At 37.3% G+C, this 17,907-nt stretch overlaps 1 protein-coding gene across 10 annotated transcripts in view; it reads left to right on the plus strand.

Annotated features, from left to right (window-relative positions):
- The window catches only part of Myo9a (myosin IXA), a 351,801-nt gene that overhangs the window by 191,195 nt on the left and 142,699 nt on the right, over positions 1 to 17,907 (plus strand). For all 10 annotated transcript variants that reach the window (XM_063246690.1, XM_063246689.1, XM_063246687.1 and 7 more), the window contains 2 exons: positions 7,608 to 7,749; positions 11,395 to 11,590. In XM_063246690.1, coding sequence (XP_063102760.1) covers positions 7,608 to 7,749; positions 11,395 to 11,590 — 338 coding nt within the window. The remainder of the gene's footprint in view (positions 1 to 7,607; positions 7,750 to 11,394; positions 11,591 to 17,907) is intronic.

Here is a 17,907-nt window from a genome sequence, read left to right on the forward strand (position 1 = left end):
TAACCATTTAAGCAGAATAGTGTTTCACCACAAGATAATCGTGACCTAAAAGTAGTTACCATATTGTCTCTTTCCTTGAAATCTTTGAGTATAACTTAGTATACTGTAGCATCAAATATATCAAAACAATGTAAAACCATTTAAGAGAATGACAGCATTACAGGGTATTTAGAATCAACCAACAGAAAACGAACAATGGTTTCTGTATAATCTCCTTGTCTATAAAAGTTTTTGCTTATACTATCATACATAATAAAATCCAATAAGAGACAACCTGTTTAGACCAATGGAGACAGAAGAGCAAAAGCTTGATGAAACTTCAAAACAAGATGATACTAAATCAGCATTAGCTATTATGACGTCGTTTTCTCCAAAATAGCTGTTCCTATCATCCAGTCTTCTCTGCCTCATTTCTGTTGAGCTCTTTTTTTGTCATTAGTTGTCAGTTTGTCTTCTTCATTTTGTTTTCTGCTCCATTCATTGTGGCCTCTGTGCCACTATTTCTGGATTCTTCGTATTTTTCTTTTTTAGAAATCCTGCATTATTCTCTGTAGAGTTGAATTGGTGGTTGCATATTCCCCTAGTTCCTCTTTATCCTGGAAGCACCTTGTTTTTCCATCAATTTCCAGGGATAGTTGTGCAGGATATATCAATCTTGGCTGGAGATTATTATCTTTCAAAGCTTGAATTATTTCCCCCCACGCTGTTTGTGATTTGATGGCTTGTGCAGAGAAATCTGCTGTAATTCTGGTGGGTGTTCCCTTGTAAATGGTCTGTTTCTTGTCTCTGACAGCTTTTAATATTCTGTTCTTTGTATTGAATTTCTCGAATTTTAATTATTATTTTCCTAGGTGTTGCTCTGTTTGGGTTGTAGGTGGCTGGGGTCCTGTATGCTTCATACAACTGAGTATCTTTACCTTTTGCTAAATTAGGAAAATTCTCCTGGATTATTTCTGTTAGTAGCTTTTGTAGTTCATTTGTTTGTGTCCCTACTTCTTCTTTTATGTTCTTAATTCTTAAGTTACGGATCCTCTTATCCTCTTGCTGTTTGTTTCTTTGTTACTTTTAAGAAGTTTTTCATTTCATTCTCCCATATTACAAATCTGCCCTCCAGTTCAGATAGTCTGTCCTTAGTTTCTTTCAAGCTGTTATGCCAGTTTTCGATAGAGGTTTTAGTTTCCTGGTAGTCTCTTTGAGCCTGCTTCACGTATTCTATGCTTTCTCTGTTTTTTCCATCAAACAATTTTCCCCTCTTTTTCTGATCTTCCATTCCAGCATCTTTTTTTTCTTGGGTGGTGCTTAGCATTTCTCTAACTATTCTGCTTATTTCTAGCTTCAGGTCATTAATAACTTCATTCCTGAACTGATCTATGAGGCTCTCTAGATGGTGCTTTATGTTTATTGGTGCGGTGTCTGCTATTGCCTGTTTCTCAGGATTGGGGGCCTAAGGGCCTTTCTTGTTGCTCCCTCTTCCCATATTCTTTGTTCCTTATATATGCAAGCATATATAGGAGCCCCAGCTTCCTTTCTGTCAGCCACAGTCCGATTGAATTGCGCCGGCTAGGTGTTCCCGCCCACCGCAGCACACCAGGAAGTTGCAGATCAGGCGGCCTATGCGGGGCCCGCCCCTCCAGGTCACCCTCTGGCTCTGGGATCTGGGTTGTGCTAGCCCATTGCGTCTCAGCCAGCAGCATCACGTAGGCTAGGCACTTCTCACTGATCCCGCTTGAGAGGGGGATACGTGGCTGAGGCCGCCGCAGCGCCCTTCTCCCACAAGTTTGCCCAGTCCCAGAATGTCCTCTGTTGGAGTCTCCCAAACCATGGGAAGAGTGTCACTTTCTCTCACTCACCTCACCGCAAGTCAATGCACAGCTCCCTGCCCGTCCTGTTTTCAACTCCGTTCGCCGATTCCCGTTCTCAGAGCTTCCACGTGTCTCTCCCTGCCGAGTCGATGTAGACGCAGCCGCTGTGTGGCAGGAAACCCAAATCGTGGCTTCCAGTGGCACAGGCTCCAGCTTCCACACTGAGGCTTTTCTGTTCCTGTTATAGCACCAGGATTGCACTCCAAGTTGGTTTCTCTCAGCCCAGTTCGTTCTTGCGTTAGCGGGGCATATCTCCACCTGCTCACGACTCCTTACTCCGCACCATTCCTGAATTCAAGCTGGTTCTTTCAGAGAGCCTCCATAGCTGCTGCTATCTGTCTGCCATGTTCTCCCGGAAGTCCTTTTATGTTCTTAATTCTTAAGTTATAGATCCTCTTATCATCTTCTAGTGTTTGTATTATTGCTGTTTGTTTTCTTGTTATTTTTAAGAAGTTTTTCCTGTCATGCTCCCACATTACAAATGTGCCCTCCAGTTCAGATAATCTATCCTTAGTTTCTTTCAAGCTGTTATGCCAGCTTTCAATAGAGTTTTTAGTTTCCTGGTAATCTCTTTGAACCTGCTTCACGTATTCTATATTTTCTCTATTTTCTTCATCAAACAATTCACCCCTTTTTTTCTGTTCTTCCATTCCATCATCTGTTTTTTCTTGGGTAGTGCTTAGCATTTCTACTTATATCCTGCTTTATTTCATTAAATACTTCACTTTTGATCTTGTCTATGAGGCTCCGGAGATATCGCCTTATTTCTATTGGTGCTGTGTCTGATGTTGCATGTTTTCTGTCTTCATTCTCTTTTGCATTTACCTTTTCTGGATCAGTGTTCTCAGGATTGGGGACTGAGGACCCTTTCCTTTTACTCCTTCTTCCCATTTTTGGTGTTCCTTCTATACAAGCATATATATATCTGTATAAGCCCAGTTTTTTTGTCAGTTACAGTTTGTTTGAATTGTGCTGGCTAGGTGTTCCCGCCCCCTGAAGTATACTATGGAGACACAGACTGGGCAGCCTCTGCTGGGCCCGCCCCTCCAGGTCAACCTAGTGAAGGCTTCACCGCTGGGGTGCACCACCAGGCACTGGGACCTGGTTTCTGCTGGCCTACTGGGTCTTAGCAGCATCACCCAGGCCAAACGCTCCGCTCCAATCTGCTTGAGAGGGGAATATGCAACGTCTTATTCTGGCTAGTCTGTCCAGCCCCGGAATGTCCTCTTTTGGAGCCTCCTAGTCTATGGAAGGGTCCCTGTTCCTCACTGCAGGTCGATGCAGTGAGTTAGTCCTGCTCTCAACTCCATTCCCCGATTTCTGCTCTAAGAGCTTTTGTGTGTCTCTCTCACTGTTGTGTGGATTTGGACGCAGTGACAGCATGAAATTCAAATCGTGGCTTCCAGAGGCACGGGTTCCAGCTTCCATGCTGAGATTTTATCTGTTCCAGTGAGTGCACTGGGATTGCATTTCCAATTGGTTTCTCTCAGCTTAGTTCATTCCTGGGTTAGCAAGGGTATATCTCCCCTTGCTTAGGACTCCTTACACTGCACCATTCCTGGATTTTAAGCTGGGTATCTCAGAGAGCCTCTGTAGCTGCTGTTATCTGTCTGCCATGTTCTCCCAGAATCGATCCCAGTGATTGATTGAACGTATTTTTTAATCCATTCCTCCATTGATGGGCATTTGGGATGTTTCTAAGATTTAGCTACTAAAAATTGTGTGGCTATAAATGTGGGTTCATGTATATCTCTTGGTATGATGTTTTTCATTGTTCTGGGAAAACATCCAGAAGGGTAATATCTGGGTCAAGTGGGACATCTTATCCAAGTTGTTTGAGAAATTTCCACACTGATTTGTCACAGTGGTTGCACCTGTCTGCACTCCCACCAACAGTGGAGAATGGTTCTTTTTTCTCCACATCTTTTCCAGCAGTTGTTACTGCTTGATTTCTTTTTTTTTTTTTTTTTTTTTTTTTTTTTTTGTGCTGACTATGGCTCTGAACCACTTGATTTCTTGATGATAGCCATTCTTTCTGAGGGTGAGATAGAATCTCAGAGTTATTTTAATTTGTATTTCTTGAATGACCATTGATGGTGAACAATTTTTCATATATTTATGTGCTATTTGTATTTCTTCATCTGAGATGCACATTATTCATCTTAGATGCCCATTTGTGGATTAGGCTTTGAATTTGGGGGATATGTTTTTTTTTTTTGAATTCTTAATATGTTTTACATACAAAGCTGTCTAAAGGACAGCTGGCTATCATTTTCTTCCACTCTGTGGGGTTATCTTTACTCTGTTGGTGATTTCTTTGGCTGTGCAAAAGCTTTTTAATAAGGTTAGATCCCATTTGTTCTTTGTAGTGTGGTCTCATGTGGTCGAGATTTTGTTCATAAAGTCTCTGCCTATACCTATATCTTCAAGATTTCTGCTTATTTTCTCTACTAGTAGATTTAGTGTTTCTGTTTTAATATTTAGATCTTTTTTTCCATTTTGACTTGAGCACACAGTGAATGATGTGGGTCTAGTTTTAGTCTTTGGATCTAGTTTTTTAAGCATCATTTATTAAAGAGGTTGTCTTTCTTCCAGTGAATATGTTTGGCACTTTTGTCAATGATCATAAGGTGACTGAGTATATCTGGAGTTGTTTTTGCATCTTCTGTTCTATTCCACTGATCCTCAGGTTTGTTTTTTGCTAATACATACTGATTTTATCACAGTGGCTTTATAGAATAGTTTCAGATCAGGTATTGTGCCTGACTTGCCTCTTTGCCCAAAATTCTTAATGTTCATTTGATTTTTCATGTCAGTTAATTGTATTGATCAACTGAATGTTGATGCATATGTATTTTGATATTTTTTTCTTCTTGGAGCCTTCCCTTGACAAGTATGTAGTGTCCCTCTTTGTCTCTCTCCCTCAGTCCTGGTTTGAAGTTCACATTTTCTGTGAATAGAATAGCTATCTCTGCTTTTTTCTGGGATTCTTTTGCTTGAAGTATTGTCTTCTGTCCTTTGAGTTTCAGTCTGTGAGTTTCTTTTTGAGGTAAATGTGTTACTAAAATGCAGCATACTATTGGATTTTGTTTCTTAATCCATCCTGCCAGTCTGTTTCTTTTGGTGAATCTGTGTTTGTTGATGTTTACAATTGATATGTATTGGCTTATTTTTTCCATGTTGCTTTCCTATTGTTGGCTTCCTGTCTTTCCCCTCTGCTTTATTGTTTGCCCTTGGTGACTTTCTATTAGTGTTCTTATGGTCATGCTCTTCATTTTCTTTTTCTAATGTATGCTTTTAAGAGTATTCTAAATCACTAGTTTGGGCATCATGAATATCCTCAGGTGTTCCTTGTCATGCAAGTATCATCAATTTTCAAAGATAGTTTTGCAGGGTACATAAATCTAGGTAGAAGGTTGTTTTCTTTGAGAGCTTGAAATATCTCACTCCAGGCTCTCCTTTATTTGAGGATTTGTGTTGAGAAATCTGCTATAATTCTATTGGGCTTTTCTTTATAGATGATTTGTTTCTTTTCTTTGTATTTAATATTTTGTTCTTGTGCAGAATTTCAGGAATATTGATTATTATATGTTTTAGAGTAGTTTTACTTTGTTCATGGCTATTTGGACTTCCATGTGCTTCATTTATTTGTATGTCAAATTCTTTATGCATGCTTGGAAAGTTTTCTACCATTGTGTTATGGATTAAGAACTTGTGGTCAACTTAATGCCAGCTGGATTACAACAGCATGGAATTGAGCGAAGATGCTCCACCTGAGGAAAGTTGCCAGCATAAATAGGTGGAGAAGAAGGGAGGTGTTGAGGGTTGAGGCGTTAAGGAGGTATTGTGGGTTCTCCCACAAGTTGCTGTCTGAGCTGTTGGTTCTGGAGAATCTTTGGTCTTCGCACTGAGCTTTGCTTCCTGGCTCCGAAGGGGAAGACGCGTGCTGCTTGGTTTCCAGGATGAACTCGTCTCGCTGCTTCCTGGCACGACCCACCTGTGCTTGTTGTAGGAGGAGCTCAGGGCCTCTGTGTCGCTGAGGACAGCTGTGGTGCCTTTCAGGATAGCCCTGGTCTTTGTTGTGAGTGTGACTTGTCAGCTCCAGCGTAGAACCCTCATCCCACTAGCACAGCTCCTTTATCCTGCTGGTATAGACTTTCTGGCTTCCACTTGTGACCCTTGGGTCTTCCTGGCATGGATCCATAAAAGAGACTGGCATGAGTCCTTCTTGTGGGCTTTGGACCTCCAGTTGGACTCGTGGGAGGCATTGTCCTGAGCTCTGGGTTTTTATTTGGACTTATGTGGCACATTGCCATGGGGTTCAGGCTCTTGACTAAATAATCTATGTCTTTGGTGTTGCAGATGGATTTCCTGCATTTTCCTGTGTTAACTCCCATTGACCATTATAAAAATATTACAGACTCCATGTCCTATTCCTAGTTGTTTTCTGTGTACAACCCCTGACTACAACACATTTGTTTCTGTGAAGAGTTTTTTTTTAATGGTATTTGTGCTGTCTACTTTCTCTTGACTCCAGTCAATCTTATGTTACTCTTCTTTGCTTCATCTTGTTGCTGTTAGATTGATTTTTCATGGTCTCATGATATATATATATATATATATATATATATTTTTTATCAGTACTAGGGATCGAACTCACAACCACCTGCTTGCAAGGCAGGTACTCATGCCGCTGAGCTAAATCCCCAGCCCACGTCCCATGCTATTTTTAATATATCTTTCTTTTCCTGATCATTAGCTGCAATTCTTTTATCAGGATCCACAAAATACAAAACGAAAGAAAATGAAGGCCAATCGGACAGGAAAAGGATAACCAATCAGACAAACAAGGGAGATTAAAATACTTCTGTAATATCATATACAGTTCTGTGATATTGTTCCCTTCAGATCTCAGAAATGTGCTGTCCACTCCAGCCAGTTTGACATGGGATTTGTGTTGGGTATAGAACTGACCTTAGCATCTGGTTGTAGGGGCAGGGATAAGTCTTCAGTTGGTGGATTCTCCAGCTCTCACTGGTTTGCTCCTTGCTGCTGTTTCAGACACTTCCACATTGCTGATCTTGCTGATTACTACATCCACCAAAGGCTGTGTGCACCTGCTTGTCTAGGAGGCTATCTGGCCTGGAGTCTTGGGTGGTCTGGTATTTTGCCCTCCAAAGGCATGTGTTCCCATTCGCCCAAGGTGCCGCCTATTCAGGGGTCTCGGTGCTTTTAGGTTTGAGTTTTATTTTCCATTGGATTTTACGGTATTGCTGCACAATGCAGTGTTAGCTAAATAATGAGTTACTTGAATTACAGTGATACCTTGGTTCAGGAATTTAAATCTTTCCATGTTTCAGGTTGCAAATTGAATTGAATGAGAACTGAATCAAATTCAGTGGTTAGGTTCAATGATGATTATATGGGGAAATTTGATGCAATTCTTGTCCAATTCAGTTTGTGACCAGAATTATGGAAAAATTAAGTTTGTGAACCAAGAGATTATTGTATTTTCTCTTTTAGGGTGACTGCAAAGTATAAGCATGGATAAAATCACAGCATTTTATTTGTCATCTTTAGAAAGAGAACACTAATCCTTATTATACCCAGTTTTTAGCTTGCTATGAAAATCAGATTAGATATCATGAAAAAGTAAAATGTTTGAAATGACAATATACTTATAATGTAAGAAGTTATACTATTGCATGTTTCTTACATTTTTTGCCTTTTTTCTCTTAAATTCAGCTTTCCACAGGCTACAAATCAAACATTACTAGACAAGTTTAAGCATCAACATGAAGAAAATTCTTACATTGAATTTCCAGCTGTGATGGAGCCTGCTTTCATCATAAAACATTATGCTGGAAAAGTAAAATATGGGGTAAAGGTCAGTGAATTTCTCATTTGATATGTTTTCACGGGAAGGGTGTTCTTGACCATGTCACTGTCCTTTGTACACTTGTCGTATTTTCTCTGTAGTTTTTGGAGGTTCTTGGTCAATAAAATTTGAAGATATTTTATAAGGTTACTACTAAATTTTAAGATTCACTTTTCAGTACATTGCTTTCTTAAGTAATGTTTTTGTTCACTTCCTTTTTGCAGATTAAAATCTGATTAAGTTCATTCTAATAACTTTCAATCTGAAAGAATAGATAATAGTGTATATCTCAAAGTCATTCATTTTTCCACATAATTTTGTGAATTTTCTCCCCTTTGTACCTGTAAGTTCTATCCTCATCATGCACTATTTAATATTTGTAAGCTTGCACTCCTAATGAAAGTATTCAAACTCCTAACTCCTGGTGAGGGGAGTCTTTATAATGTCCCCATTTCTTGTTGGTAATTGGTGATCTTATTACTCTTTTACCACTAGAAGTTTTAAGTCTACCTTAAATTTAAGATATTTAATTTCCTAGGCAAGTCATTGAAGAGATGAAGAATAGTGGAGCAATCTGTTTTTTCTTGAATCTTAGCTGTATTCACCCATTTACTGATTCATTTATTTAAGAAGTATTTATTGAACACAGACCATGTGTCAGACTGTGCTTGGTGCCTGGAATGATCTGGTAAAGAACTACATAGATGTGCTCCTGACTCTGTATGTGTGTACACACACACACACACACACACACACACACACACACACACACACACACAAATTAGCCGAGTATGGTGGCGTATGTCTATAAGGTATCTAGACATTTCTATAAAGTATAGTATCTAGAAATCTAAAAACATGAAGAGCCATCTCACCTGGAAAATGAAAGTCATTGGTTGCTGTCAACACTTCACAGTGGTCATGGAAAGAATTTTAGTTGTTAATAGAATGGGATCATCTTTGGAGTTGGGCAGATTAGTGTTTCATTTTCTGCACTGGTACTTTTCTTTTTGTCTTTTGTTAGAGCATTTTCCTTTCTACTTACCAATGTATTATGTTTGAATCTGCTTTGTTAATGTTTGAATAAAATACAATATGTTATATAAGTTAATGTCTGACACTGCATTAGTGCCTGACAAAATACAGTATGTTATATAAGTTAATGTCTTACACTGCATTAGTGCCTGACATCTCTTAAGTTTTAACTAATAATTACATACTGGCAGTGGTGATCTGGGTTTGAAAACTGTTACTGAAGTTACATATACATATACATATACATATACATATACATATACATATACATATACATATATATATACATATACATATGAAAGAGAGAGAGAGAGAGAGAGAGAGAGAGAGAGAGAGAGAGAGAGAGAGACAGAGGCATACTTAGTCTCTCCACTAAGGAGATTTAGAGATGAGCCAAGGATTAAGACTCCTGGCCTGTTTCTCTTTCCCTTTGTTTTCAGAACAAATAAGAATTAGAAAAGGAAAGCCTTAAGGTAATAGAGTCCCTGCTGACTTCTGTTCGTAGGGCTCCACGACACATTAGCAGTGCTCCTCATGGAATTCTGAATTAGAGATATTCTGTGAAACCGAACCAACTCAGAATGATATACTCTATCACCTTTGTATTGACAGGATAAAATCACTGACATATGTAATTTAAAGGAGAGATGATTTATTTTGGCTCATGATTTTTGAAGTTTCAGCCCATGGTGAACAGGCTTCAAGGCATCCATGAAACAGAGAACAAGGGAGAACCAAAGAAGAAGGGGCCAGAGACCAAATACAGGTCTCACAGTCACATCTCCATGACCAGTCCAGACATCCCTAGAAGTGTGCTTTAATAATCTCCTAGGTGTCTCTTAGACCACAGTTGACAATCAAGATTGATCATCACATGTGCTCACTGCATCTTTAGTCTTTTCATTTAGTGTATACAGGTTTAAGATCATAATATTCAGACTATACAGAATACTATGAACTTTTATTCCTGGCTTACTAGCTTCCTGCCCTCCTTATATTTGTATGGAGTATTTTAATCTAGTTTCCTGTCTAACTTGTATATTTTGGCAAGGTGGGTATTCCCTTCTGTTTACAAGTCCTTAGGTTATTTTAACTAGCTTTAAAAATCTGTCTGCTAAGCCAGGTATACGGCACATGCTGATATTGCCCGCACTCAAGCTGAGGCAGGAAGATTGTCAATTTGAGCCAGCTTGGGGCCATAAAAGGAATTTAGAACTATCCTGGAAAATATAGAGACCCTGTCTGAAAACAAATAAACCCTCCAAAATTGTATGGTGATAACATTTAAATAGAAGATGTGACAGAAAAATGTGATATATGTTGAAATTAAAAAGTCAGTATTGTAAAAGACACATTGACTTTCTGTTTTTGGTTTTTTGAGACAGAACCTCACGGTGTAACTCTGGCTGGTCCTGAACCCATGGTGATCTTCTTTCAGCCTCCTGAGTATTGGGATTACTGTCATGTGCCACCATATCCAGGGATACATCAACTTTAAATTCCCTGAAATATGTCCCCTCGTTCACACCTATTCCACAATATGTGCCACTTTCTGAAGGTTTTTTGGGAGTTCCTTTTTGTGAATGTCTTTTTTAGTTAAACTATCATGACTGCCTTCATATCCTGAATCTATTAAAAATGTTTCCCTTTCATGGTCATCTTGACTATGAGGAAGAGCCACTAAGTTGCTCACTGCCTGATCTGGTGAATAAGGTAGCTGCGGGCATACTAAAATGTTTTTATGAGCATGCCTTTCTGTTGGATGGCACTCAGCAGCAGCAGCATTCACTATATTTCTGATCATTCCATAAATAGTATAGTAGTTGTTTGTAGCTTGTGTTTGACTCTTGTGCTTCTGCTTATTGTGTGATAGGGTTATAATGGTGTTAATCTAATTTCTGCATTTTCTTACCATACCCTAATTGATCAGAAAGTCTTTGTCATTACCTCCTAAATACACCCCAGATATGATAATTCTTTGCCATTTCCATTACTGCCTACCTACCCCATGCCACTGACAGATGTTTCTTCTCTGGTTAGTACAGTAACTATTTATGAACATTAGATGTTCATAAAATACCAGTTGACTACCATCATTATCTAGTTGCTTTCCTTTGCATTTGAAGTGTAACAAAACTGTTAAGGCAGTCTTACAAAGCCTAAGTGTGCTATTTGTTTGGCTAGTTTTCCACCACTCTCACATTTGACCACAATGCTCTGGTCCCTACCTTTATGATTTGCCTCTTAACTTGGCCAGCTTACTGCCACAAGGAGTAGCAGTGTGTTCCTTTGCTTGCAGTGCTCTTCCTGGTCTTCTCATGTTGGCTCATTTGGTTTTCCAGCCTTCTTACCATTTTCCATAATTTCTCTTTGGAAAAGCTGATCCTGATCATTATCTAACAAGCTATGATAAAATTGTGAACTATTCTAATGTATATATGTTCTAGAATTTAGGAGTTTTAGGTTTGGTTGGTACTTTATAGAAGACAGCTGTTGCATTTAGGTACTTAGTAGAGGGTCTACTTCTATCTTTATTCAGCCACAGATCAAACATGTCATCTGTCATGCTCTTGATATTACCAATTTTTCCCAAATAACTTTGGTACTTTTCTGACACAGGATTTCCGGGAAAAAAATACAGATCATATGCGTCCAGACATTGTAGCTCTTCTGCGAAGTAGCAAGAATGCATTTATCTCTGGAATGATTGGACTTGATCCTGTGGCTGTTTTCCGGTGGGCAGTTCTCCGAGCCTTTTTCAGAGCTATGGTTGCTTTCAGGGAAGCTGGGAAAAGACACATTCAGAGAAAAACTGGTAAGCAGTAGTTATCATTATTTTATCATGTCTTTTTTTATATCTTATCTACAAGGAATAGCATCATAATAATTTTTATTTTGTTCTGTTTTCATCCTATACTCTGACTTCATGTTTCAGAACTCATAAGTTTAGTGAATTTTGCTATTAAATATCCATGTGTTAGGGATTTATAGATATATTTTTATTAATAAATAGTGATAGAAATAATGAATATAAAGCACATGGTTCGTAGACAATAAGTGAGGGGAACTCTCCTTCAGTGTTGTATCTTCTGATTTTTGTGACTTGGAGCATTCTTTTCTGTAAAAGTCAGTATTGCTTTTTCAATTTATTTACTATCTGATTTAGTTACTTTAGTCAGATAACATAGGCAAAGCATGCTAAACATTAAATTTCTTTTTCTTACCCTTAGTTTATAGAATTTTCACTTCGAAATTTTGAAAAGGATATTTTTTCCCGCCATACTTTTTCCTCAAACCATGAGATATCGGGGCTGGGGATTTAGCTCAGTGGCATAAGCGCCTGCCTTGCAAGTGTGTGGTCGTGAGTTCGATCCCTGGTACCGATAAAAACAAAAAGACAAAAAAAAAAAAAAACCATGAGATATCCTATGTCCCATTGTGTGGGAGGACAATTTCATAATTGTGTGTGATCGATTGGAAATTGAACCATTATTTGCTGCATCTCTAGTTGTAGACAAAGAATTGAATACAAGTTTAAAATCAGTTTTGGATTTTTTTTTTTTTTTGGTCTTTTTGAGACAGCGTAGTTCAGGTTGGCCTTGAGCTCACTTTGTAGCCCAAGCTAGTCTCAGATTTGCAATGATCTTCCTGCCTCAGTTTTCCCGGTGCTGGAATTAGAGATGTGTGTCACCATACCCAGTTTAAAATCAGCTTTTAATCATTTGAAATGAGCCGGGGGTTTAGCTCAGTGGCATAAACACCTGCTTGGCAAGCGTGAAGTCATGAGTTTGATCCCTAGTACCAAAAAAAAATTGAAAAAGAATCATTCGAAATGAATAAATATACTTGGAAGATTCAAATTAAGCGTAGTTTGTGTTTTTCAGATTGTAATGTATGTGAAGTGGTCTTGATAGATCGGGATAACTATAATTTATTGAACAAACCAAAGAACTGTGTGAAATTTGGTTTGCCTTTTACAAAGTGATTCCTGAGAGGTTATGCTTTTTGTAACAGCTTTGTGGAGAATTTTTTGCCTTTAAGATGCTTTCTTATTTATCAAGATGCTTTCTTACTTATCATGACAGATTTATAGTAAAAACATTCAGAAGGAATAATATATTCTAAGATGTTACGAACCATCAAGAAAATCTTTTCTTCTATATACTATTTACAATGTCATTTTCTGTAATTCATAGTATTTATATGTTCTTTGGCATTTAAAATCCATTGTTTGTGCGAACTAGTTCTGTGTTCGTTATTATAAATTTAGAAGTAATGTATAGTGTTATTGTTGTGATAAAATTTATTCCTATTTAATAATTTGGTTTTTTTTCCTGAGTTGTGCAGAGCTTCCATATAACCATCTTTCTGCAAATTCTTTCATTTAGAATATGATGCACATATAGCAAATGCATAAAGCATGTATGGTTAGCTCAGTAAAGTATCACAATGAAAACACCTTTGGAATTACCACTTAGGAGGTAGCCTGTACCAATGCCCCAGAATTCTCCTTTGTATAAATGTTATAAACATTGTACTTTATTTAAAGGAAAAGAAAAATACAGATTAATTTGCATATTAAAACCTAACTGAAGATTTATTTCAGAAAACAGTTTTCTACTAACACATTTATGATGGGGCTGCTAATTTGTTTTTTGTTTTTGGGGTTTTTTTTTTGTGCCAGGAATTGAATGGGGCTATAATTTATGTGTGTTGCTGTTGGCTGACTCTGAATCACTGGTGGTACATGCAACAGTCTCATTGTGGCATTTGAGGCAGTGCTGTAGGGTGGTGACTGTTATGCGTGTGCCACCAGTAGTTCAAGCCAGCAAAACATGTTAAAGTATATTAGTGTCAGTGCCACAATTCGCCCTAGCATTTTGACTCCTCCCTCTCACTTTCTTTGGTGACTTTAGAATAAAAAGAAAGCATATAATTAGAACATTATAGCACTGCCAAATGAAAACTAACAGATTATCTGTTACAGTGAGTTTTGTTTGCAAGAAGTATACCGATACTAAAATGAAATACAAATAAGAGAGTCTTGATCTAACTCATGACCTCATGCTTGCCAGGCAGGTGCTTATGCTGCTGAGCTAAATCCCAGGCCTTTAGTAAAAGATTCTTTAAACAAACTCAAAATATGATAGGCAGAGGGTAACCAAGACCAGATCTGGAATGCAAATAAGATAACACTTCTAATGAAGAAAAATGATGCAGTATATTTTCCTTTCTTTTGAAAATTTATTTATAAAAATGTGCAATGGGACCCTTAGCTAATTATCAAGAAACATAATAACAGGGAACACAAAAATCCCACCCTCAAGAAATTTTCTAATGTTCTTTTCTCTTAAGTCAACTGAATACAACTGAGAAAATTGATTTAAACTGTACTTTTTTTGTTAGTTTGTCTTTTGTTCAGGCTTCCAAACTCATACGATTTTATTTAATGCTTTTAAATAAAATTTTTATTTTATTTTATTTCTGTTTGAGACAGAGTCTTCCTATGCATTTCAGGCTGGCCTTGAGCTTGCTTTGTAGTCCAGGCTAATCTCAAACTTGCAATGATCCTCCTGCCCCTGCCTTTCAAATGCTAGAATTATGGGTGTGTGCCACCATGCCCTGCTAATAAAAAATATTTTAATTAGTGTTTTGGAGACAAAATTTAGTATATTTAGTTGTAGAATGTATATTATGGTTCTTGGACTACTGTATTTGAAACCAGAAAATACTCATTTTTTAAAAAATACTAAGGAGAGTCTCATAAAGAGGCAGTTTCAAGGGATCTGCAAGTTGACTGTGCTAGGAGGTGAAATGAGAAGTTGTGATGATTTTTGCAGTGAGATAATGCAGAGCAGTTGCTCCAGTTGTATCATCCACCTTGCCTCTAATTTCCTAAACAAGTATGAGCCCAGAGTAGAGACCACCATTTAATGATCAAGCCAAAGATATAGGGAGGTCGTAATTTTGACCATGTATTGTATGACATGTAGAGCTGAGCAAAATGATTCTTTTCTTTGGTTGTATTGGAGTTACATAAAAATATAGGCAAATAGGAATTTTCAGGAGTCTAAAGGCACTAGGCAAACACAAAGAATTCAGCTGTGGTATTGGAAAAGAGGGGCCTAATACGAGGGCTCAGAATGTTACCCAATTTTTTTGATTAACAGAGAAACTAAAGCTATTCATGTAGTACCTACAGGTAGTGAGTTTAAAGGATCTTATGTCAGCCATTCCTCTTCATCATGCTTCTAGGTGAACTGCATAACTCTAATGTATGTACTTCCCTTGTTTCTGTGACAGAAGAAGTCTAGTGACCATCTGTCTTGAAAGATGACCAGATTGGAAAATTGACTTGGATGGATATCATTGTAGGTGCATGATCTCTGTGCAGTTTGTCCACAGTTTTACCTAACATTAAAGAGAAGTTAAACGTATATTTGTTAAAACAAAATCCTGACCTTTATTTTATTTTATTATTTTTTTTATACCCAGGATTGAACTCATGACTAGCACTTGCCAGGCAGGCGCTTATGCGGCTGAGCTAAATCCCTGTGGGCACCCCCCCACCCTTTATAAGTCACTTCAGTGTTGAACAGTATAGCATGGGAACTACGAGTTTTGGGTTAAGCAGTGCAACAAATGAGCTAAAGTTCTCCAAAAATTGTCTTCCATGGAAGACAGGTAACACTAAAGGTAATAGTTAGAATAATTTTGTCAGAATTGTGAAAAGTAATTAGAGGCTTAGAGTAACCTAGAAAGTTTTTTTTTTTTAATTTTATTTAAGGAGAAAAAGAAAAAAAAGCAGAAAAAGGGTACAAGTTATACAGAATTTCAGAAAAAAAATAAACAGTAGGAAATCACTAGTTAATGGATTATATATTGTCATCTTAGAAGTATTTGTTCAAGTTACAAAATTAAAGCTTATATGGTGGACATTCAAACAGTGGGACCAAACAGTTCTGTTCAGTGATCCAACAAAACTCAGTAATATCGTTGTCTACCTTATACATTTAAATATACATGCAGTTATATCGTTTGGAGCACTTTCTTTTCCTCTCTTTTGTACAATGACAATTACACATTTTGGGTTTTATTGCTCCCACAGTTCTTATTACTTTTTTTAGAAGAGAGTAAAACCAAATGTGACATAACAGAACAGAGTCGGTCAAATCAAAAGGGAGGACATAATAGATAATGTAAAAACATAATACAAGGTGATCAACAATGGTTACCATAATGCCTCCCGCTGTCTCTAATAAAATTGTCTATATCATCAGTTATAATAAAATTGAACAAAACAGAAAAGAACAAAACCAACAAAACCAAAACATTGGAGACATTACAGGTCTTCAAAAGTAGATAATAGTCAACCAGAATGGGCATCATAATGAATCCCACTGTCTTCATAGCTGTTGCCTATACTTTTGAACCTGGTACTATCAAGCAAAACAGAATAGAAGAACATCAGTCAAAACAAGATGGTGAGAGCAATGCAGGGTTTCAAATCAAGTTAATAGTAAATCAAAGTGGGTTACTATAATATATCCTGCTATTTTTTATTTACTTTTCCCTTAATTAAAAGGATAAAAATAAAAAAGTAAATAATAAAATGGAGATTGAGATAAAAGAGGGCATAACAACAAAAGAGTGCAGATCGAATCATAACCATTTAAGCAAAATAATGTTTCACCACAAGATAATCCTGACATAAAAGTAGTTACCATATTGTCTCTTTTCTTGAAATCTTTGAGTATAACTTCATATACTATAGCATCAAATATATCAAAACAATGTAAAACCATTAAAGAGAATGACAGCATTACAGAGTATTTAGAATCAACCAACAGAAAACGAACAATGGTTTCTGTATAATCTCCTTGTCTTTAAAAGTTTTTGTTTATACTATCACATATAATAAAATCCAATAAGATACAACATGCTAAGACCAATGGAGACAGAAGAGCAAAAACTTGATGAGACTTCAAAATAAGATGATACTAAATCAGCATTACCTATTATGACGTCATTTTCTCCAAAATAGCTGTTCCTATCATCCAATCTTCTCTGCCTCATTTCTGTTGAGCTCTTTTTCTGTCGTTAGGTGTCAGTTTGTCTTCATTTTGTTTTCTGCTCCATTCATTGTGGCCTCTGTGCCACTATTTCTGGATTCTTCATATTTTTCTTTTTTAGAATATCCTGCAGTATTCTCTGTAGAGTTGAATTAGTGGTTGCATATTCCCCTAGTTCCTCTTTATTCTGGAAGCACCTTGTTTTTCCATCAATTTCCAGGGATAGTTGTGCAGGATATATCAATCTTGGCTGGAGGTTATTATCTTTCAAAGCTTGAATTATTTCCCCCCACGCTGTTCGTGATTTGATGTTTTGTGTCGAGAAGTCTGCTGTAATTCTGATGGGTGTTCCCTTGTAAGTGATCTGTTTCTTGTCTCTGACGGCTTTTAATATTCTATTCTTATATTGGATTTCTGGTATTTTGATTATTATATGCCTGGGTGAAACTCTGTTTGGGTTGTAGGTGCCTGGGGTCCTGAATGCTTCATAAATTTGAGTATCTTTACCTTTTGCTAAATTAGGAAAATTCTCCTGGATTATTTCTGCGAGTAGCTTTTGTAGTTCATTTGTTTGTGTCCCTACCTCTTCTTTTATGTTCTTAATTCTTAAGTTATAGATCCTCTTATCATCTTCTAGTCTTTGTATTATTGCTGTTTGTTTCTTTGTTATTTTTAAGAAGTTTTTCATTTCATGCTCCCATATTACAAATCTGGCCTCCAGTTCAGATAATCTATCCTTAGTTTCTTTCAAGCTGTTATTCCAGCTTTCGATAGAGTTTTTAGTTTTCTGGTAATCTCTTTGAACCTGCTTCACGTATTCTATGCTTTCTCTATTTTCTCCATCAAACCATTCTCCCCTCTTTTTCTGTTCTTCCATTCCATCATCTGTTTTTTCTTGGGTGGTGCTTAGCATTTCTCTAACTACTCTGCTTATGTCTAGCTTCAGGTCATTAATAATTTCATTCCTGAACTTGTCTATGAAGCTCTGGAGATAGCGCTTTATGTCTGTTGGTGCCGTGTCTGCTATTGCCTGTTTCTCGGGATTGGGGGCTGAGGGGCC

Source organism: Cavia porcellus, unplaced genomic scaffold, assembly GCF_034190915.1.
Source record: "Cavia porcellus strain 051 isolate PalLab524CR breed Dunkin Hartley unplaced genomic scaffold, mCavPor4.1 scaffold_4, whole genome shotgun sequence".
Classification (NCBI taxonomy): domain Eukaryota; kingdom Metazoa; phylum Chordata; class Mammalia; order Rodentia; family Caviidae; genus Cavia; species Cavia porcellus.